The sequence below is a fragment of the Oryctolagus cuniculus genome, chromosome 6 (genome assembly GCF_051225735.1).
Source record: "Oryctolagus cuniculus isolate XC-2025 breed Fujian yellow rabbit chromosome 6, ASM5122573v1, whole genome shotgun sequence".
NCBI classification, from domain to species: domain Eukaryota; kingdom Metazoa; phylum Chordata; class Mammalia; order Lagomorpha; family Leporidae; genus Oryctolagus; species Oryctolagus cuniculus.
In genome coordinates, this window is record NC_142872.1 from 167,216,808 (window position 1) to 167,238,796 (window position 21,989).

Below are 21,989 nucleotides of genomic sequence, written 5' to 3' on the forward strand. Positions count from 1 at the left end.
CGGGGGCGGGGGCGGGCGGGGACCTGGGGGGCTCCCGGGCGTGCGCCTTCTCCGTGCGCGCAGGATGGATCTCTCTAATAAGGCTGGCTAACGACCTCATGCATGTTTTAGCAGCTTCCATAAAGCTCCATCAGGTTGTAATGAGACTGTCACTCTTCGGGTTGGCTCTTTTTTGTTTTCCTTGATGGACCTGGGGGGGGGACTTAGGGTGCGGGGCTGCTGATGGGAGAGCCGCGGCCACTCAGGGGCGCTGTCCCGAAGGCCACTGCCGGCCTGAGGGCCTGGGGTGCCCGCCTGCGGCACACGGAGCCAGTGTGGTCGCACGAGGGCCGGCGGCCGCGGTGCTGATGGCCCCGGGGGACGCTGACCTGGCCCTGTGTGACCCGCAGCCGCTGGCCGCGCCAGCTCCCGGAGCCAGTCCCTGCGGTCCACGGACGCCCGGCGGCGGGAGGAGCTGGGCGACGAGCTGCAGCAGTTCGGGTTCCCTTCGCCCCAGACGGGTGAGCGGCAGGGCCAGGGCCAGGCGGCGTCGGGGACCAGGGCCGGGCTGCGAGCCGGCCTCGCGACGTAGCGGCGTTAGTGACCGAGCCCCGGGGGGCTGGCGTCGGGTGCAGGCCGGGCCTGTCCGGCACGGACCGGGGCCCGGACCGGGGCCCAGGCCGTGCCCGAGACCCGCGCCGCGGGCAGGGCCCGCGCAGGCCGGCGACGCGGTGGCTCTGCGCCCTCAGGCGACCCGGCGGCCGAGGAGTGGTCCCCGTGGAGCGTGTGCTCCAGCACCTGCGGCGAGGGCTGGCAGACCCGCACGCGCTTCTGCGTGTCGTCCTCCTACAGCACGCAGTGCAGCGGGCCCCTGCGGGAGCAGCGGCTGTGCAACAACTCGGCCGTGTGTCCAGGTGGGCGGGCGGGGGCGGGGCGGGGCCGGGAGGCGGCGGGGCGGGACCGGGGTGGACCCTGGGCGGGGCGGGGCCGGGAGGCGGCGGGGCGTGGCCCAGGGTGGGCCCTGGGTGGGGCGGGGCCGGGAGACGGCGGGGCGGGACCGGAGTGGACCCCGGGCGGGGCGGGGCCGGGAGGCGGCGGGGCGGGACCGGAGTGGACCCCGGGCGGGGCGGGGCCGGGAGGCGGCGGGGCGTGGCCCAGGGTGGGCCCTGGGTGGGGCGGGGCCAGGAGGCCTCGGGGCAGGACCGGGGCGGGCCTTGGGCAGGGCGGGGAGAAGGGGCGTGGTCGGGGCGGGGCCTGATCCTGGGTGGGGCGGGGCCTGGCCAGGGTGGGGCCCCGGTGGCGGCGGGGTGGGGCTGGGGCGGGGTGGGGGTGGCTGGCAGCAGGGGGCACAGCGGGCAGCAGGGGGCGCCGGGGGCAGCAGCGCTGTCCTCCCCGCAGTGCATGGCGCCTGGGATGAGTGGTCGCCCTGGAGCCTCTGCTCCAGCACCTGCGGCCGCGGCTTCCGGGACCGCACGCGCACCTGCAGGCCCCCCCAGTTTGGAGGCAACCCCTGTGAGGGGCCCGAGAAGCAAACCAAGTTCTGCAACATCGCCCTGTGCCCTGGTAGGTGAGAGGAAGGGGGCGGAGGGGGGCGCTCAGAGCTCGGAGCCTCAGACTGGTCCGTGGGCAGGCCGAGGTGCGGCCCGGGCTGGGGGCTGGTGCTGGGGCGCCCAGGCCGGGCCGGGGGCGCTGGGGCTCACGCTGGCTCCCGCCCCTTTCGCTCCCCTGGGCCGGGCAGTCGATGGAAGCTGGAACGAGTGGTCCAGCTGGAGCACCTGCTCCGCCAGCTGCTCCCAGGGCCGGCAGCAGCGCACGCGCGAGTGCAATGGGCCCTCGTACGGCGGCGCCGAGTGCCAGGGTCACTGGGTGGAGACGCGAGACTGCTTCCTGCGGCAGTGCCCAGGTGAGGGGTGGCCGGCCGGGCTGGGGGAGGCGCGGAGGGCGTCCGCCCGTCTAGGTTGGGCTGACCTGGACTCTGGTTTGTCCTCTGGGCTCCCCGCCCACGTCCCCGCCCGCGTGGCCCCGCAGTGGACGGCAAGTGGCAGGCCTGGGCCACGTGGGGCGGCTGCAGCGTCACGTGCGGGGGCGGCAGCCAGCGGCGGGAGCGAGCGTGTGCCGGGCCCTTCTTCGGGGGCGCGGCGTGCCAGGGCCCCCAGGACGAGTACCGGCAGTGCGGCACCCAGCGGTGTCCCGGTGAGTCCCCGCGTCCGCGCGGCCGGCGGTCGAGGCCCTGGGGGCGTGGCGCCCTCCCTGAGCCCCTGTGTCCCCCCCTCGCCCCCCACCCCCGCTGTCGCTGGTCTCCTGGCAGAACCCCACGAGATCTGTGACGAGGACAGCTTCGGCTCCGTGGTCTGGAAGGAGACACCGGCGGGAGAGGCGGCTGCGGTGCGGTGTCCCCGAAATGCCACAGGTGAGGCCGGGGCGCTGTGTGTGAGACCCTGTTCCGGCCACTGGGCCAGTACCGGGTCCTCAGTCCCTATGAGCGGCACAGCCCCGGCCGGCCTGCAGGTGGCGCCACACTTGCCCTGGGCTCTCAGGGAGGGTCCCAACCCGGGCTCCGCCCATTTGCCTCGTGACGTCCGGGAAGTGAGGCCATCTCTCCAGCCTCAATTCTCTCATCTGGGAAGTGGGTGCATTGAGGCTCCTCTTCACAGGACTGTCTGGGGTGGTGGGTGGTCCCCACAGGGGTGCCGGTGGGCACTGGGACTTGCCTGCCGTGGCAGCCCCCCCCCCACTTGTTTGTCTTCCGTGGCAAACCACAAACCCAGAGAAGCCAGACGGAAGCAGCACGGGGGTTGCACGGAGGTTCCGCGTCTGCGCATTTGGCCAAGTTTCCCGCTGTGCCTCATTTCTGGCCTGGGTTCTGGGGCCCCTGTGGAGTGACAAGGAGGTGACAGCTGTCTGAGGCTGAGGGCGTTTCTCCCATGGTTTCCCAGGAACGAGGCGTGGGGACCCCGGTGTTGCACAAGGGGCTGAGTGGGAAGGGGCTCCTCCGAGGGAGGCCCCGCCCAACTCTGAAGCCCCCACTCGGCTGGGGGTCCCCTCCCTGGAGCACTGGGGCCTCCCGGGTCCCCAGCACCTGGCGCAGGGGCTCAGCAGTGCGCAGGAGGACAGGCAGGGCCCTGGCCTGGCTCTGCTCCGGCTTCTGGGGGCAGGGGTCCCGTCTGGGGGGCTCCTGCCCGGGAGCAGTGGGTGGGGCGGTGAGCGTCCAGCGCAGACGTGGGGTCCCTGCAGGCCTCATCTTGCGGCGCTGTGAGCTGGACGAGGAGGGCGTCGCCTACTGGGAGCCCCCCACCTACATCCGCTGCGTCTCCATCGACTACCGGAACATCCAGATGATGGTGAGCCGGCCGCTCTCCTGCCCCACTCACCGCTCGGCGTGGGCTGGGCCGCCGGGGAGGGTCCTGCGAAGACCGTAGCCTCCACCTCTCTGCCCTCGCCAGACTCGGGAGCACCTGGCCAAGGCCCAGCGGGGGCTGCCGGGGGAGGGGGTCTCGGAGGTCATCCAGACGCTGGTGGAGATCTCCCAGGACGGCACCAGCTACAGCGGGGACCTGCTGTCCACCATCGACGTGCTCAGGAACATGACCGAGATCTTCCGCAGGGCCTACTACAGCCCCACCCCCGGGGACGTGCAGGTGGGCGGCTGGAGATGCGTGGGTGGGCCATAGGGATGGGTGGGCGGGTGGCCGGGGCCTGTGGCAGCAGCCAGGAGCCCTCCGGTTCCCCAGCCAGAGACTGAGCCAGTTGAGCACTGAGCCCCTATCCTGGGCGTGCACAGGTCACTCACGGTCCCCTGAGCCTGGTCACACACGGAGCTGTGACCCTGGTCTCACTCTGACCCCTGACCCTGGTCACTCTGACCCCTGACCCTGGTCTCACTCTGAGTCCTAGCTCTGGTCTCATTCTGAGTCCTAGCCCTGCCCACACTGAGCCCTGGTCCTGGTCACACTGAGCCCTGACCCTGGTCCCACACTGAGCCCTGATCCTGGTCTCACTCTGAGCCCTGACCCTGGTCTCACTCTGACCCCTGACCCTGGTCACTCTGACCCCTGACCCTGGTCTCACTCTGAGTCCTAGCCCTGGCCACACTGAGCCCTGGTCCTGGTCACACACTGAGCCCTGAACCTGGTCTCACACTGAGCCCTGATCCTGGTCACACACTGAGCTCTGACCCTGGTCTCACACTGAGCCCTGATCCTGGTCTCACACTGAGCCCTGACCCTGGTCACACTGAGCCCTGACCCTGGTCTCACTCTGACCCCTGACCCTGGTCACTCTGACCCCTGACCCTGGTCTCATTCTGAGTCCTAGCCCTGGCCACACTGAGCCCTGGTCCTGGTCACACACTTAGCCCTGACCCTGCTCTCACACTGAGCCCTGATCCTGGTCTCACTGAACCCTGACCCTGGTCACACACTGAGCCCTGACCCTGTTCTCACTGAACCCTGACCCTGGTCACACACTGAGCCCTGATCCTGGTCTCCTGAGCCCTGACCCTGGTCACACACTGAGCTTTTCTGAGCCCTGATCCTGGTCTCCTGAGCCCTGACCCTGGTCACACATTGAGCCCTGATCCTAGTCTCACACTGAGCCCTGACCCTGGTCTCACTCTGAGCACTGACCCTGGTCACTCTGACCCCTGACCCTGGTCTCACTGAGCCCTGGTCCTGGTCACACACTCAGCCCTGACCCTGGTCACACACCGAGCCCTGAACCTGGTCTCACACTGAGCCCTGATCCTGGTCTCACTGAGCCCTGACCCTGGTCACACACTGAGCCCTGATCCTGGTCTCACTCTGAGCCCTGACCCTGGTCACTCTGACCCCTGACCCTGGTCTCATTCTGAGTCCTAGCCCTGGCCACACTGAGCCCTGGTCCTGGTCACACACTTAGCCCTGATCCTGGTCACACACTGAGCCCTGATCCTGGTCTCGCACTGAGCCCTGACCTTGGTCACACACTGAGCCCTGATCCTGGTCTCACTCTGACCCCTGACCCTGGTCACTCTGACCCCTGACCCTGGTCTCACTCTGAGTCCTAGCCCTGGCCACACTGAGCCCTGGTCCTGGTCACACACTGAGCCCTGACCCTGGTCTCACACTGAGCCCTGACCCTGTTCTCACTGAAACCTGACCCTGGTCTCACTCTGAGCCCTGACCCTGGTCACTCTGACCCCTGACCTTGGTCACACACTGAGCCCTGACCCTGTTCTCACTGAACCCTGACCCTGGTCACACACTGAGCCCTGACCCTGTTCTCACTGAAACCTGACCCTGGTCTCACTCTGAGCCCTGACCCTGGTCACTCTGACCCCTGACCCTGGTCTCACTCTGAGCCCTGGCCCTGGCCACACTGAGCCCGGTTTGCTGCCGCATTCCCTCACAGGCCTCCCCCTCTCCCCTCTAGAACTTCGTCCAGATCATCAGCAACCTGCTGGCGGAGGAGAACAGGGACAAGTGGGAGGAGGCCCAGCTGGTACGGACGTGGGGCTGCCCCAGCGGCCAGCAGGGCGCACGCATCTGTGGATCTCTGGTTGCAGCCCTGAATCCGGGCTAGCCTGGGGTGGGCGCACTGGGCGTTTGGGTGGCTCTGTCGCGTGAGGAGGCCCCGTGACCCTGGAGGACACACCCGGGACAGGTCTACACACCAAGCACGCGGGCCCGGCCAGGGGCCCACAAGGAGGTGGCCAGGGCTTCTCTGGGAGGCGCAGTCCCCTCCCTTACCCCAGGCTGACCGCCTGTCTGCCCCACCCCGGCACCACTGCTCCCTGGGCCTCAGCAGTCCCGCCCACCAAGTGGGGAGGGCTGCTTGGAGGCCGTGGCGTGATTGCCAGGGGCTGGGGGTGCAGGGCCCCCATCAGCTCCAGGCTGCCCCTCCCCTCCTGCTCCCCCAGATGGGCCCCAACACCAAGGAGCTCTTCCGGCTGGTGGAGGACTTCGTGGACGTCATCGGCTTCCGCATGAAGGACCTCAGGGACGCGTACCAGGTGACCGACAACCTGGGTAAGCCCGCCCTCCCTCTGCCTCCCTGCCTGTGTGCGCAAGGAGCCGATGGCCCGACGGCCCGTGCCTGGCCCGGAGGGCGGGGGCGTCAACTCCATGTGTCCAGGTCTGCCACCAAGCCCTCTGTCCACCAGGGGCACCGCGGCCTGGAGACCTGGCCCCCTGGGCCGTGTCTGGGAGCAGCCCTGGCCCAGCCCTCTTGCCCAGCCACCCCCGGGAGCCGCCGTAGAGGGGCCTGCGCTCCCCCAGCCCCGTGGTGTGGCTGAGTCCCGGGGTTCTCCTTTTGAGAAGGGGTGAGAACAGGCTAGGGAGGGACAAGGGTCCATTGTCGCCACAGTCCCCTCCAGGGCCTGCGTGGTCAGGGACCCCCGGCAGAACGGAGCTGGGGGAAGTCCAGTGAAGTGGCCACTCTGGTGGCACACGCCCTGCGGCCACATCAGCCCTGCGGCAGCAGCCGGAGCCCCCCGCCCTGGCCAGTCAGAGCGCCCCCCCCAGCACTAGGCCTGCTTTGTGCGTTAGGGGCTCAGCATGCGGGCAGCGGGGTGCCCGTGAGGCCCCGGGCACCAGGCTCCTCTCATGGTGGGTGCTGTCGGAGGCCGCCTCCGGGGGGTCCTCATGGCCTGGCCCCGTGTCCTGTTCCGGGGGCACCCCCTTTCCTCCCTGCGCTCAGTTCCTATTGGCTGTGCACACCCCCCAGTGCCCCTCCATCATGCGCCCCCTGCAGCCCCGTCTGCCTCTCACCCCGTCGCCCCCTGGTGCTCAGGCACCCCCAGTGTCCCACACAGCCCCCCTGCCCTCTGCGGCCCCAGGCCATCCGGAACCCCCCCAACTCATCACCGGGCCAAGTTCCTCATTCCTGTTCCCCAGGGCTTCTTCCCACAGCCCTGGGGCCCAGGAGTGGGGGGTCCCTCACTGTAGGCCCCCCCACCCTTGCCAGCTCCACCTGCTCCTCTCCCAGTCCCTGCCCTGCCATGGTCTGAACTCCTGGGGGCACGCTAGGTCGCGGGCACTTCCCTGCTCACACACGTGTCTGCAGGAGCTGGCCACAGCCCAGGGCCACCCCCTAGGACGTCCCCCCATCCCACTGTCCTCTGCCCAGCCTCCCACACTGGGCCCCAGGTGCCCCTCAGTTCAGCAGCCTCAGCTGCCCGCCCCTGCCTGCCCCTGCCCCAGCCACCCCTGCCCGCCCCTGCCCGCCACTGCCCCAACCACCCCTGCTCCAGCCGCCCCTGCCCACCCCTGCCCCAGCCACCCCTGCTCCAGCCACCCCTGCCCGCCCCTGCTGTCCCTGCCCCAGCTGCCCCTGCCCACCCCGCCCACCCCTGTTCCAGCTGCCCCTGGTCCTCATGACCCTCCCAGCACACACACACACACACACACACACACCCGCTCACTCTCCCAGGGTCCTGTGCCAGCCCCCACCCTGCTGAGCACTGGAAGCCATGGGAGACCCTGGCCCTCCTGCCCCGCCCCCAGCGCAGCGCCCCTCCACCCCTGGCCCTCTGTACCTGCTCCCCTGGACACGCCCAGCCAGCCCTGCTCACCAGGGACACCGGTCAACCCTCAGAGGCCTGGCCCGCGGCAGCATTTGGGGCTGCTGACGACTCCCCCACCCCCTCCCCGGGTGCCCCGGGCAGGACCCTTCCCCACCCGCAGCCTGGGCCTTCCTCCCCCGCCTCAGGCCCCAGGGTCGCCGGCTGAAGACACACACCTCCCACCCCCGCTCCCCTGCCTCCCCTACCTGCCCCTGGGAGCTGCTGTCGCGGCGGAACGACCCGACTGCCCCCCACCCCCTATGCAGGGGCCCTGACCCTGGGAGCTGCCACGTGGGGACCCCCGCCCCACAGGCACAGGCCCCTCCTCTCCATGGCCCCCGCCCCATGGGCCCTGGCAGGTGGCCGCTGCCGTCCCAGCATGCACCTGGGCCAGGCACAGAGGAGGCACCCGGTGTGCGGCTGAAGGAGGGGACGCCCAGCTGGGCACTCCCTGTCCTTGGGAGCGAGCGCGCTCGGTGACCAGGGCAGGCCCTCAAGCCCAGGGAGGGCGGAGGAGGTGGGGGCGCTGGCGAGGCGGGGCCGGGCGGCATGGACAGCAGCCCCAGCTTCCCGAGCCCCTCTCTCGCCACACACCTGTGCACTGGGCTGAGGGCGCATGGTGGCCCCTGCCCCGAGGGCCCCCGCCTCCTCCGTCTCCCTGCCCTGTCCCCACACCGTGGCCACCTTGGCTGGTCTGATGCTGGCGACGCCCATGCCCGGCGCCCCAGTGGCTCCGCAGGGTGGGCCCTCACTGGAGGAAGTGGAAGGGGCGGCACCCCCAGTCCCTCCCTAGAGTGGCTGCCTCTCCGTCCCGCAGCCCTGCATCTGAGCCGGGGGTGGGGGTGCGGGAGGCTCGGCTCACCCTTCCCTCACCTCCAGTAATGGCCCTGAGTCCTGGGATGCAGAGTGAGGAAGCCGTGAGCTGGTCACAGAATTGGGGGAGGGGGGCAAGTGTGCGCAGGGGAGGGGGCCAAGGCCCTGGAGGAGACAGAGTGACCCAGAGCGCCCCTGTGACCGCCCCGAGTTAGGAGCAGGGTGGGCTGGGGCTCGGGCCATAGGCTCCCTGTGGCCACGCCCATCCTCAGACTACTGGGCCCCGGGACCACCCTCCCCGGGGCGGCCAGCACCTGCATTGGAGGTGGGGTCTGTGAGCCCCTGCGGGGGCGGGGGGCGGGCTGCTGCCTCTGACCTCTGACCCCCGCCCTCCCCACAGTCCTCAGTATCCACAAGCTTCCGGCCAGCGGCGCCACGGACATCAGCTTCCCCATGAAGGGCTGGCGGGCCTCGGGCGACTGGGCCAAGGTGCCCGAGGACAGGGTCACGGTGTCCAAGAGCGTGTTCTCCACGGGGCTGGCAGGTGAGACCCGGAGGCTGAGACCACCGCCCCGGGGGGACCCAGAATGGCCGGGGTCCCTGCGACTTCTCACTGTCCGGTCGCCACCTCCTCCAGGAAGCCCTGGCTGGAGGTGGAATGAGGGCCAGTGCAGGGCGGGTCCTGGCAGCCACTCCGGCCCCCCATGGAGCCACCTGCCAGGGCTGTGGCCGGGGCCCAGCGGGTGGGGCCCTGGCCAGGCGGCGCACACTGACCCTGCCCGTGCTGCCTTGCAGAGGCCGACGACTCCTCTGTATTCGTGGTTGGCACCGTGCTCTACCGGAACCTGGGCAGCTTCCTGGCCCTGCAGAGGTGGGCAGGGCGGGCAGGTGGGCCAGAGACGGCGGGAGGCCGGGCTGTCCCGGGCTGGGGGGCGCTGGGGGGTGCTGGGAGGGGCGCAGGCCGGCCCCACCGCCCGCCCCGGTGACCCGCTGTGCCTCCTGCCAGGAACACGACCGTGCTGAACTCCAAGGTCATCTCGGTGACCGTGAAGCCCCCGCCTCGCTCCCTGCTCACCCCCTTGGAGATCGAGTTTGCCCACATGTACAACGTGAGTGCCCTCTGGAGCACGCGTGTCTGCACGCGTGTGTGTGTGCTGTTCCCACCTTGTGCGAGCTGTGGTTGGGGACCCCAGGGCTTGGGCACAGTGCCCGCCCGGGGTCCCGGCACCTGCTGAACCACTGCCGAAGCTCCCCGTGGTCCCGCCTGCCCCCTTGGGGCTGCTGGTTCCCCGGGACAAGAGGGCCCCCTATCTGTGAGACACGAGTCTGCCCTTGGCCTGTAGCCTGCCACGGCCCCCACAGCCCCCACACCCCCCACGGCCCCCCACATCCTCCCATGGCCTGACCTCTCAGCCACGTCTGAGAGCCGGGGGACTGTGTCCTGCGTCCCTGCACCCCCTGGTGGACAGCAGCCAGCCCGCTCTGCGGGGTCCCTGGACTTAGTGTCTGGAGCATCGTCCCCGAAGCTTCTGGCGTGGCCGCTGTGAGCCCAGACAGGCGCCCGCTCCCAGGCTGGGACGAGGCGGGGGGTCCTCGGGCTGTTCACCCAGGGCCGTGGGAGCCGTGGTGGCCGACTCCCCATGGCCCCGCTGATGCCTGCACCCAGCAGCTCTCCTGGGGGCCTTGGAGGAGTGGGGCCAGGACCCTAAGGGGGTTGCCTGGGTCACCCAACCAGGACAGGGCGGTGCCAGGCCTCCAGCCACCACCCGTCCTTCCCAGCTGCCCGGGCCGTGGCTCCCCGGCTTACGAAGCTCCTGGGGTTGGCAGAGGAGGAAGCAGCCGGCTCGTGGCCGCCACACTGAGCACTGCCTGCCCTGCCCTGGTGCCCGTGGGCCAGCTTGCGGGACTGTGCAGGCCAGGGGTGTTTGCTGAGGCCCCGCTGTGGGCACCCGCCCCCTGCTCACTCCTGTGCCTGGGTGCACAGGGGCAGCAGCTGTCCAGACCCCGTGGCGGTGTGGGGGGAGGTGAGCCAGGCCTGGGGGAACACCTCGGGCTCCCTGACTCCTCCCTCTCCCCCAGGGCACCACCAACCAGACCTGCATCCTGTGGGATGAGACCCACGCGTAAGTTCTCCTGGGTCTGCAGCCTCGGGGCTGGGGGGGAGGGGCAGGAGGCGGAGCCAGGCCCAGGCACTGCCCACCGCGTCCTCTTGGCCGTCCCCGCCCAGGTCTGGAGCCCACCTCCCACCTGCCTCCCTGGCGTCATGGGGCTCAGGGGAGGGGCTGGGGGGGGCCGGGACATCCTGGCCTGTCCCCCCCAGAGCAGGCCAGGTGCTGGCGCTTGGCTGGGGCTCAGGAGCCGTGCACATGCGCGTGTGTGTGTAGGCGTGTGCGCATGTGTGTGTGGGCATGTGCATGTGTGGGGGCGTGCGTGCCCGTGTGTGTGCACGTGCGTGTGTGTGCGTGTGTGTGTGGGCGTGCATGTGTGTGTGTGGGCGTGCATGTGTGTGTGTGGACATGCGTGTGCGTGTGTGGGCGTGCGCGTGTGTGGGGGGGGGCGTGTGTGTGTGTGTGTGTGTGGGCATGCGTGTGCACGTGTGTGTGTGCGTGTGTGTGGGCGTGCATGTGTGTGTGGGCATGCGTGTGCGTGTGTGGGCGTGCATGTGTGTGTGCGTGTGTGTGGGCGTGCATGTGTGTGTGGGCGTGCATGCGTGTGGGGGGGCGTGCGCGCGTGTGTGTGGGCGTGTGCGTGGGGGGGCGTGGGGGGGGCGTGTGTGTGTGGGCATGCGTGTGCACGTGTGTGTGCGTGTGTGTGTGGGCATGCGTGTGTGGGCATGCGTGTGTGTGTGGGCATGCGTGTGGGGGGTGTGCGTGTATGTGTGTGGGTGTGGGCATGTGTGTGTGGGCGTGCGTGTGCATGTGGGCGTGCGTGTGTGTCGGGGTGGAGGAGGGTGCACGGCAGACAGGGCGGGCTGCTGGGCCCTGTGCCCGCTGCCATGTGCCCAGGTCCTCATCAAGCACTCGCTGGGTGCCGGCCAGTCTCGGGCGCCATGACCCAGCGACAGCACAGGGACGCTGGTCCAGGCCTGGAGTGGCCGGCTGGGGTGCGCGGAGCAAGGGGCGAGGCGGAGGCTTGAGTGAGGCCCCGGGGAGCAGGGGCAGTGCGTGGGGAGGGGGTTGAGAGCTGGGGGCTGGGTCTTGACAGGGCAGGGGTCCTGGGGGGCAAGGCCCTGGGGAGGGGTGGTCCCGGCCTGGGCCCCTACCCCTTCCGCGAGCGGGCAGTGCTGCACATGTGTGCCCTGTGGTCAGGGCAGGCGTCGGGATGACGGCGTGAGGCTGGGAGGGGTACAGAATACAGAGCTGAGAGGACACGGCGGGTGGGCAGGAGGCTGTGTGTGGGGCCGCGTGGCACCAGCCGTGGGATCCACAGCTGTCGGCTCCCCTGTCTGACACCCCCACACTCTGCCCCCCAAGATCCTAGCTACTGACAAGGCTGTGCTCCGGGGGGCCTGGGTGGAGGAGCTAACAGACCCGTGTGACAGCCTCGGGGCGCAGGGCCCGTGTGGAGCAGAGGTTCCCTGGGCGTGGCTCAGTGCCCACGGGTGCAGCCCTGGTGGGGTGGGGGAGCGTGGGCGAGCCGGGCCTCGCACCTCCGCTGCCTGGATGCAGATTCTGTAGGTTTTTCCGGCTCCGGGCCTGGGGTCCAGTCCAGCAGGGCTGGGGGTGGCTGTCGGCCCCGGGAAGCCAGCCTGGCTCTGGTTCACCTCTGGGTCCTCTTGGTACGAAATGGGGGGGTGGGGTTGGTGATGCAGGGGTGGCACTGACGGAAAAGTAAAGGCGAGGCCCCCCACGCCGTGGGCGGCCTCAAGTTTTCAGGGGCGAAGGTGGAGCTGGACCCCCCCCCGGGTGGCTGCCCTGCCCAGCCCCACCTCGGGACCCTCCTGTTTCTGCAAGACCGACGTCCTGGCATGGACGGCCACGCCACAGGGACCCCCAGGTTGCGGCCAAGGGGACATGCTGGCCCCGCCCCCTGGGAGTCTCCGCCCCTGCTTCTGGGTGGGAGTGAGGGGGCAGCGTGGGACCCTGGGTTAGCCCTCGGGGCACTGCTGAGGGTCAGCGAGGCCTCCACTGCCCTCCCTCACGCGGCTGGGGGAGGGTCCCAAGGCGCAGGCAGGGACCGCCCACTCCAGGCTCCGGCCAGTTGAGCTGCGGTGGTCCAGGTCCCCGTGCCAGGCCCAGGGCCTCCTGGGGCCGCAGCACTGTCTGTCTCCCCACTGCATCCACGGCTCAGCCTGGGAGGAGCCACTCCGCACCTTTCCCCGGGGGAGCAGAGGCCCCCGAGGCCTGTGGGCCGGCTGAGCACTTGCTGCTGGGGACCCGGGCAGCCCTGGAGGGGGCCGAGGCGGGGCGGGGGCGAGGGCTGACCCTGCCCCTGGCTCTGTGCAGTGGTGGGCGGCTTCTCCCCCCCATCCTGGGGACAGCTCAGGGGAGCCAGCTGTGTGCCTGGTGACTTGGAGCAGGGCATTGGGTTTCTGTGGGTGTGGCCTGTGCGGTGCTGGGCCTGGGGCAGGAGTCTCTGTGTCTGGGGAGGGGTGAGGTGGGTGATGCATAGGCGGGGAGGGCAGAGCTGTGGCCGTGCGCTGAGACCTGGAGCTGTGATCCCAAGCCGAGCCTTAGTCCTGGTCACAGACAGAGCAGATCCCAACCTTGGACTGAGCCCTGCTCCCGGTCACGCCGCCACTGGCACGTGTGAGGGACGCGCCATGCACCTGCAGGGCCGCCTGCTCCTCCGGCTCCATGCGGCAGTGGACAGAGGGGCAGTGAGTCAGAGCTGCTCCCCGCAGCGCGGCCTCTGCCTGCCTCACCCTCACTCCCACACACCTGGCTCGTGTGCTCAGCCGCTCTGTGCCGCCTGCCTGCCTCCAGCCCAGCCGCAGTCACGTGCCCAAATCCACCGCCGTCTCAGCCCGTCCTGACCAGGGCCTGTGCCCCCAGCCCTCCCTAGCCTGGCCAGTGGCCGAGAGGCCCGGGAAGTGGGGGCGGCAGGAGGGACGTGGGGAGAACAGGGGGCCTTGTAGCGTTCCCGAGCGTCACGGCCCGAGAGACCACCACAGGGCTCGGAGGGTCTCAACCACGGGGCAGTGGCGGCCCCAGGAAGTGCGGTGGAGCCTGGGGCCTTGGGAGCAAGGCGGTGGTGGGGCTTCTGGCAGCAGGGCTGGACTCTGGCCGGGTGGATGCCCCCCAGGAGTGGGAAGTGTGCGCAACGGAGCTGAGGCGCGCAGGTGCGGGTGTGTGACGGCAGAGCAGGCGCCGGCAGGCGTGGGCGGGGAGTTGTGGGTGAGACGAGGCGTGGAAGGGTAGAGGTGGTGGTGCAGGGGTGAGTGAGTGGGCACGGAGGAAGGGGGCGCGCTCAGTGGCCTAGGCTTGCCTCACCAAATAAGCAGAGCGACCGCAGACCCGCGGCCTGGGCCAGCGGAGCCGAGGCCGGCACAGACCCCCATGGAGGCCAGAGCTCTGCGAGTCGTGCGGGCAGTGCCCTGGTCCCACTGAAGGCCCTCGGGGACGCTGCTCTGCGTCTGCGCCTCACGGCCGGCTCTCAGCGGTCCCTGCGCCCTCGGCTTGTGGGAGCCTCGCTCCGGTTCCCTGTCCCCAGGGCTCCGCCACCGCAGCCCTCGCTAGGTCCAGTCTGATGTCCCCTCGAGGCCCTTGGCCTTATTCCCAGGTAGGGTCCAGTTACATCCCTGACTTGGGTGCAACTGGGGCGCGTATTTGGGAAGAGACTGGTCGACCCACTTAGGCAGATAGAGGTGGATGACCAACGGACAGACGCACGGACGGGCAGGTGCGTGGATGGGTGGATGGATGAGTGGGGGATACAGAGTGGGTGGGCGACAAGCAGAGACAGTGCAGAACTGCGGGACCCACGTGGGACCAGAGCTGCCGCGGCGAGGAGCTGGGTCCGTGGTCCTGAATGGACAGCTCCCTGGGCCGGCGCCCGGGAGAGGCCACGTCTTGGACCCTCGTCATTGACACACGGGGCAGCACTGGCCACATCTTCAGAAGCCCTCGGCCCTGTGGGCCCTCTGAGGTGGTGCCACGGAGGCCCAGAGTGGGGGGGGGGGGCCAAGGCCTTCCGGCTGCCACCCAGCTGTTTCTGGGAGCATCTGGCCCCCGAGGGCTCTGGGAAGCGCAGGAAGTCCCCCGGCGGCCCCTGTCCAGCCAGCTGGGTTTCTTTGAGCCCTGGGCCCTTGGCGCCCTCTGCCCAGCGTGGTCCTCCCCATCTGAGCCAGCGGAGCAGGGGCTGGGCCAGGCTGGCCCAGCTCACTGCCACCCTCTGGGCTCCTTCACGGAGCCTGACCCCGGCCCGGCTCATGTCACTCACGGAGCCTTGTTGGCCTTGTTAACCCATTTTGCGGCTGAGAAGACTGAGGCCCAGCACTCACCGTCGGCCAGGCCCCCTCCCCTGTGGGGACCCCAGCCCCGCCTGGCACAGCAGCACAGCCGCCCTGGGGGTTCAGGACCCAAGCCTGAGCCTCCTGGGGTCCCTGCCAGGTTGGCTTCCTGGTCCCTTTAAGAGCCTCCCCCCTCTCCTGGTTTCCTTGGAGAGGGCAGTCAGGGGCCAGGCTGGGGGCGGGAGGGGGCGGGGAGCGGAAGGGAGACTTGGCAGGGTCCCCGGGGCGCTGTCAGCGGCCGGTTCCCAGCCCGATTTCTCCCACGCCGGCCGGTGCCTGATGGGGACAGAGAAGGCGGCGGAGGGGGCCGGGCGGGGGCGGGGCCCAGCACAGAAGGCCCGATTCACAGCCTGGGAAGCTCTCGGGATCACTCCGGGGGGGCGGGGCGCCACCCCTGCAGCCCGGGCCCCTCCGTGCCCCCTCCCCGACGCTCTGCAGGGCTCGGAGGGGGCGGCAGGACAGGAGGGTCCTGCCCAGCACCGGCCTCCCCAGGGCTGGTGGGGGTCCTAGCAGTCTGGACAGCTCCTAGAGGGGGTGGGGACAAGGAGGGGCGGCCACCTTGCCCCGCCTGGCCCGGGGCTCACACCTGCCCGGCCCCTCTGTCCCTGCGCCTCAGGGATCCTGTCCGAGCACCCTGGCTGTCCCTTTCCTCCCCGGGCGGCTGCATTTCCCGCTGCCCGCCCAGCAGAGGCCAGGCCCCCGAGGGCTGTGCCAGCTGCAGGGTCAGGCCATCGCGCAGAGGGTGCCCAGCCGGCTGGCGTCACTCACCTTCTGGGGACGGGTACCTGAGTCCCCCCAGCCCCCCAGTGACTGCCCCCTGCCAGGACCCCCAGCAGGGAAACCTGGGTCCTGCCCCTCCTCCCCCACTCGTGGTCATGGGGACGGCTCCGGGGAGGGAAGGCCAGGCAGCCTGCCCAGGACGCGGCTGCCAGCTCCCGGCTGGTGCCCGAGTGGAGAGTCCCCGAGGTCCCACAGCTGGGCTTGGTGGGTCTGGGCGGCCCCTCCCTCAGGCTCAGGAGCCCCTGGCTCTGTCCACGCATGCTGGTCCACGTTGGGCCTCAGTACCCTCGCTGCACCCCGGGACGAGATGGGTGCCCGCCTCCAGGGCCTCCGTAGGGAAGACGATGTCCACCCGGGACCCCCAGTCCCCGGCAGGAGCCCCCCGGGCAGTTGCATGCCAAGTGGCCCTGCTCTCTCTCTCAGTTCTAGAAGAAAGCCCTCGCCCACCCCGTGCTTGGCTGGTCCCAGCCCCCCTGGGGCCTGGCGGGGGAGGGGCATCCGGCCGGCGGCTGCCTCCCTCAGGGCTCAGACTCCTGCTCCAGCTCTTGGGAGCCTTGAGCACTGCCCCAACATCGCAGGCTCCCAGGCCTGTGTCCACACTGCCCCAGTGTTGTCCGCCTGTCCCCCTGCACCCCAAGCCTTTATTCGCACACCCCTGGGAGGAGGGGCAGCAGGGAGAAGTGGGGCTCAGGTCGTTTCCAGCAGCCGCGCCTGGGCCACCGTCTGCCTCTGACGCGGGCTGCTGTGTTGAGTGGCAGGGTGTGTGCGAGGGACGTGGAGGCGGGCGGCTTCAGGGGACAGCAGAGGACACTGCCTCGGGCCAGCCTGGGACGGAGCCCTGGGCCAGTGGTGAAGGGTGAACTGGCAGGAGGTGACGGGAGCGCCGGGGCCCAGAGTGTGCAGAGGCCCAGGCAGAGAGGGGCAGAGGCGCTGCGGAGCCTGTACCCTGGCCAGAGGTGGGCGGCATGCGAGGCCTGGGCCTGGAGGCCCCTGCTGCCCCTCACCTGATCCCCAGCCCCTTCCTAGAGACACAGAAGTGGCCCCCTGCCCTCGGAGGGGAGCAGGCAGAGGTGGGCTCCGGCTGGGGTCTGGGAGGAGAGAGCTGAGCGGGGCCTTTGTGCCGCCAGCCCTGATAGGTCCAGACCAGAGGCCAGCCCCAGCACTGTGGCCCCGCGTGCACAGTCCTGCGTCTTGTCCTGGTGGGGTGATGGCCGGTGCCCGCCAGGCCCCTCACAGCCAGGTGGCCCTTGGCGACCTCGAGGAGGCGGGGCAAGGGCGGAGGTCTGTGCTTGGGATGTGCCCGGAAGGATGTGAGCCCCCTGCCCCGCCGGTCCACAGCCCGCGGCCCTCTGCCTGCCGTGTGCACAGCACAGAGGTTGGCATCAGAACCCCAGCATCCCGGGAAGCTCAGCTGCAGCGCCGCCAGGGCCGGAGGGCAGCGCCCAGCGGCTCTCATCTCCACAGCGGCCGACTGGCGTGGGACTGGACCCGGGGACGACACCGCGCCAGCAAGGAGGCAGCCGTGCCCTTTCTAGGCCTTGGTGCAGAGCCACCTAGAAGTGGGGACTGGTGACTGGGAAGTGCCCAGAGGTGGGCACGGTCAGATGCGTCAGGCAGTGGCAACCGTGTGGCCTCCTGGGCTCAAGCTGTCGTGTGTTCATGGGGAAGGCGGTGGTGAACCCTCCTGCAAGACTGGCTCCACCTCCACTGCGCCCTGGACACGGCGGGTGCTGGGTAATGCTCACTGTTGAGGCTGGTGTTGGAATGCTGCCGGGGCTGCTGGTCATGGTGATGGTGGTAGTGACAATGACCATGGTGTTGATGGACAAGGACTGTGGTGTTGGAATGCTGCTGGGGCTGCTAGTCACAGTGGTGGTGGTGGTGACAATGACCGTGTTGTTGATGGTGGTGGTGGTGGTGGTGTTGGAATGCTGGTGGGGCTGGTGGTCACAGTGATGGTGGTGACAACAATGACTGTGGTTGATGGTGGTGGTGGTGTTGGAATGCTGATGCAGCTGGTGATGGTGGTGATGGTGACAGCAATGATCACTGTGGTTGATGGTGGTGGTGGTGGTGTTGGAATGCTGGTGGGGCTGGTGGTCACAGTGATGGTGGTGACAACAATGACTGCGGTTGGTGGTGGTGGTGTTGGAATGCTGATGCAGCTGGTGGTGGTGGTGATGGTGACAGCAATGAACACTGTGGTTGGTGGTGGTGGTGGTGTTGGAATTCTAGTGGGGCTGTTGGTCACGGTGATGTTGGTGACAACAATGACTGTGGTTGGTGGTGGTGGTGGTGTTGGAATGCTGATGCAGCTGGTGGTGGTGGTGATGGTGACAGCAATGATCACTGTGGTTGATGGTGGTGGTGGTGGTGGTGGTGGAATGCTAGTGGGGCTGGTGGTCACAGTGATGGTGGTGACAACAATGACTGTGGTTGATGGTGGTGGTGGTGTTGGAATGCTGGTGGGGCTGATGGTCACAGTGATGATGGTGACAACAATGACTGTGGTTGATGGTGGTGGTGGTGTTGGAATGCTGATGCAGCTGGTGGTGGTGGTGATGGTGACAACAATGACTGTGGTTGATGGTGGTGGTGGTGTTGGAATGCTGATGCAGCTGGTGGTGGTGGTGATGGTGACAACAATGACTGTGGTTGATGGTGGTGGTGGTGTTGGTGTTGGAATGCTGATGCAGCTGGTGGTGGTGGTGATGGTGGTGACAACAATGACTGTGGTTGGTGGTGGTGGTGGTGGTGGAATGCTGGTGGGGCTGGTGGTCGCAGTGATGGTGAAGGCGGCAGTAATGACTTCATTTGTGATGATGCTGATAATGGTGACAGTAGTGAGGGTGCTGTTAATAGGGGGATGTGTTGGTGTTGGTGGTGATGGTGGTAAAGGTAGTGGTGATAAGAGTGGTTACTGAAGATGTTTGCCTCGGTTTGGGTGATTTTGCTCCTGAACTCGTGCAGGTGGCCAGCCCCAAACTCACAAATTAATGGCAGTAAGAGGGCAGGAAGATACTCCATCTGTGGTGTTTTGAGATGGGCCTACAGGGAGTCCTCTGTGTCACTGGGGCTGTGCCTCAGAAGGTAGTTCCCGTGTGAGGGTTGTTGTAGCCAGAGTTTGGGCCGAGCCTTCTGCTTCTCAGCTCATCAGGTGATCCTTCCCCCGCAAGGGTTCTGCTGCCCTCACCAGAAGCCAAACCAATGGGGCTACCTGACCTTGGCCTTGAACCTCCAAGCCTGTGAGCTGCATAAACCTTTTCTCTTTATGAAGTGAGTTGCCTCGTGTGTTTTGTGTTTTCATGGTAACAAAAAGTTGACGTTGTTGTGTCAACGACGGAGGTAACACTGATGATGGTGTTTGTGTTGTTAGTGGCAACAGTGAGGTGACAACGATGGTGACGCTGCTAATAGTGATGGTGGTGGCAGTGATGGTCTGGATGGTATTGTTGGTAGTGCTATTGATGGTGTTGATAGTGACGACTTGAGATGCTGAGGATTCATAATGGCTCTAGTAGTGGTGGTGATGGTGGTGTCAGTGACATGGCAGGTGGTGCTGGTGGTGGTGTTGATGGTGATGTAGATGGCAGTGGTGGTGGTGGTGGTGGTGTCAGTGATACGGATGGTGGTATCATTGGTGTTGGTGGTGATGTAGAGGTGTCGGCAATGGTGGTGATGATGTGGATGGTGTTGGCAATAGTGGTGGTGGTGATGTGGATGGTGTTGACAATGGTGGTGGTGGTGATGTAGAGGTGTTGGCAGTGGTCATGGTGGTGATGTGGATGGTGTTGACAATGGTGGTGGTGGTGGTGATGTAGAGTGTTGGCAGTGATGGTGGTGATGTAGAGGTGTTGGCAGTGGTGGTGGTGATGTGGATGGTGAAGGCAGTGGTGTTGGTAGTGATGTATATATATATAGTGGTGATGATGGTAGTGTCAGTGATATGGAGGGTGGTATCATTGGTATTGGTGGTGATATAGATGGTGTAGGCAGTGGTGGTGGTGATGATGTAGAGGTGTTGACATGGTGGTGGTGATGTAGAGGTGTTGGCAGTGGTGTTGGTAGTGATGTAGATGGTGTTGGTGGTGGTGATGTGGATGGTGTTGACAATGGTGGTGGTGGTGGTGATGTAGAAGTGTTGACAATGGTGGTGGTGGTGATGATGTGGGTGGTGTTGACAATGGTGGTGGTGGTGGTGATGTGGGTGGTGTTGACAATGGTGGTGGTGGTGATGATGTAGAGGTGTTGACAATGGTGGTGGTGATGTAGAGGTGTTGGCAGTGGTGTTGGTAGTGATGTAGATGGTGTTGGTGGTGGTGATGTGGATGGTGTTGACAATGGTGGTGGTGGTGGTGATGTAGAAGTGTTGACAATGGTGGTGGTGGTGATGATGTGGGTGGTGTTGACAATGGTGGTGGTGGTGGTGATGTGGGTGGTGTTGACAATGGTGGTGGTGGTGATGATGTAGAGGTGTTGACAATGGTGGTGGTGATGTAGATGGTGTTGACAATGGTGGTGGTGGTGGTGATGTGGGTGGTGTTGACAATGGTGGTGGTGGTGGTGATGTGGGTGGTGTTGACAATGGTGGTGGTGGTGGTGATGTAGAGGTGTTGACAATGGTGGTGGTGATGTAGATGGTGTTGACAATGGATGTGGTGGTGATGTGGATGGCGTAGACAATGGTGGTGGTGGTGGTGATGTAGAGGTGTTGGTAGTGATGTAGATGGTGTTGGTGGTGGTGGTGATGTAGATGGTGTCGACAATGGTGGTGGTGGTGGTGGTGGTGATGTAGAGGTGTCAGCAGCGGTGTTGGTGGTGATGGTGGTGTCAGTGATATGGCGGGTGGGATCATTGGGGATGTAGATGGTGGTGTTGATGGTGATGGCTGGTGCTGGTGACTGCTGAAGGTGCTGGCGCTGGTGACGGCAATGATCGTGGCAGTGACAGATGTGATGATGACGGCACTGCTGAAAACATCGCTGCTGGTGGGGTTGCAGTGGCAGCTGACGGTGCGTCTGTGGCGAGAGTCAGGGCTCTGTCCACGGCAGCCGCAGCTCTGAGGGAAGTGTGCGGCTGTCCCCCGCCCTGGCTCCCCGTGGGAGGCCGGACCACTTGTGGCCCAGGCTGTGAGCCAGGTGCCTGCCAGGTGGCTGGGAGAGCAGAAGGAGGGGCCCCGAGGCCGTGGCCGTGTGGCGCGGGGCTTAGAGATGAGGCTGGGCCGACCGCATGGGCGGGAGCCTTAGGATCTGCCAGAGCCGGGGCGTGCTCGGGTCAGGAGCGCTCCGATTTCCAGCCTGTGGCCGGAAGCCCTGCCTCTGGGCAGCTGGCGCCAGGCAGCAGCGAGGAGATTGGCATCTTCTTCGTGGGGACATGAGAGTCCCTGGAGGCTCTGGTCACAGACCCGTGATGCCGGGTGAGGCTCAGATGCAGCCGGCACTGCCAGAGGCTCCACAGGCGGGGACGCCAGGTCCAGGGAGCCTCGGATCTCACCTGGCGGCTGCGACTCGGTAGGACCCAGGTAAGGCAGGTGTCCAAACCCAGCAGTGGGCGGAACTCAGAGACCAGGGTGCCCTGAGTCCCCAGGCCGTGAGCCAGGGGAGCTGGAGCCGAGCTGGGCCAGCCCTGGGGACTCTCCCAGACGGGCAGCCAGACAAGCACTGGAAGGCCAGGGCTGGAGGAGGCCGCGCTCAGGAACCCTGACGGACCAGGTTGACTCGGGACAGGAGGGCACGTGCCAGAGGGACCACCAAGAGCCAGGCCCATGCGCAGACAGGGCCGCCAGGGCCGAGGGGCGGCACTCAGCCAGCTACCGTGATCTCCGGCTGCTCGGTGAGGCAGGACGCAGGCTGGGGAGGGCTCCACACAGCAGCTGGGCGGGGTCTGGCCGAGGGGCCGGGTGCAATGATTGGGGATCCTGGGACAGGCAGGAGGGAAGCTTGGTCACCCGGGCAGGCTTCCGGGAGGAGACGCCCCTCTTGCTGTGTGGCTGGGAAGGCAGCAGCAGGGCTGAGCGGTGGGCACGCCTGCCAGGTGGGCGTGACTGGGTGGGTGGGGCTTGTCCCCAGAAGCATGTCCCCCCTGGAGCAGGGCTGGGTCAGGGGCACTGAGAGGTCTGGTGGGGGGCTCCTGGCAGGCCCTGACTGCAGAGGCACCCCCCCCCCGGCACCCGCACGCTCCTGCCGAGGCACGCGTTCCCTGCTCCAGGCTTCTTTCTGCCGTGTGGGAGGACACCCTATGAGTCATTCACACCAGAGTGTGAATTAGCCCATCAAATCCAAGAAGACCCCGGCAGAGCAGTCCCAGAATAGCGCCTGCCTCGTGGGCTCGGCGGGCGGGCTCCTGCTGCGCCCCTGCCTGGCTGTCCCCAGATGTCCTGGGAGCACACAGGCCCTGACAGCTCACCCCCCTGCCATCCCCCTGACC

General features: G+C 67.4%; 1 protein-coding gene across 6 annotated transcripts in view; it reads left to right on the forward strand.

Moving 5' to 3' along the window:
• The window catches only part of ADGRB1 (adhesion G protein-coupled receptor B1), a 67,378-nt gene that overhangs the window by 16,930 nt on the left and 28,459 nt on the right, over nucleotides 1–21,989 (forward strand). For 4 of the 6 annotated variants that reach the window (XR_016236044.1, XM_089335799.1, XM_089335800.1 and 1 more), the window contains exons 4-17: nucleotides 390–500; nucleotides 729–893; nucleotides 1,378–1,541; nucleotides 1,708–1,882; nucleotides 2,008–2,172; nucleotides 2,288–2,389; nucleotides 3,214–3,320; nucleotides 3,423–3,617; nucleotides 5,389–5,457; nucleotides 5,876–5,984; nucleotides 8,733–8,876; nucleotides 9,128–9,203; nucleotides 9,339–9,441; nucleotides 10,412–10,455. Coding sequence is in view for 5 of the 6 variants with exons in the window: in XM_089335799.1 (XP_089191925.1) it covers nucleotides 390–500; nucleotides 729–893; nucleotides 1,378–1,541; nucleotides 1,708–1,882; nucleotides 2,008–2,172; nucleotides 2,288–2,389; nucleotides 3,214–3,320; nucleotides 3,423–3,617; nucleotides 5,389–5,457; nucleotides 5,876–5,984; nucleotides 8,733–8,876; nucleotides 9,128–9,203; nucleotides 9,339–9,441; nucleotides 10,412–10,455 (1,729 nt within the window). In the remaining variant the exon portion in view is untranslated. Of the gene's footprint in view, nucleotides 1–389; nucleotides 501–728; nucleotides 894–1,377; nucleotides 1,543–1,707; nucleotides 1,883–2,007; nucleotides 2,173–2,287; nucleotides 2,390–3,213; nucleotides 3,321–3,422; nucleotides 3,618–5,388; nucleotides 5,458–5,875; nucleotides 5,985–8,732; nucleotides 8,877–9,127; nucleotides 9,204–9,338; nucleotides 9,442–10,411; nucleotides 10,456–21,989 lie in introns of all 6 variants that reach the window. The other 2 variants (XM_070075883.2, XM_070075884.2) reach the window with 1 other exon arrangement.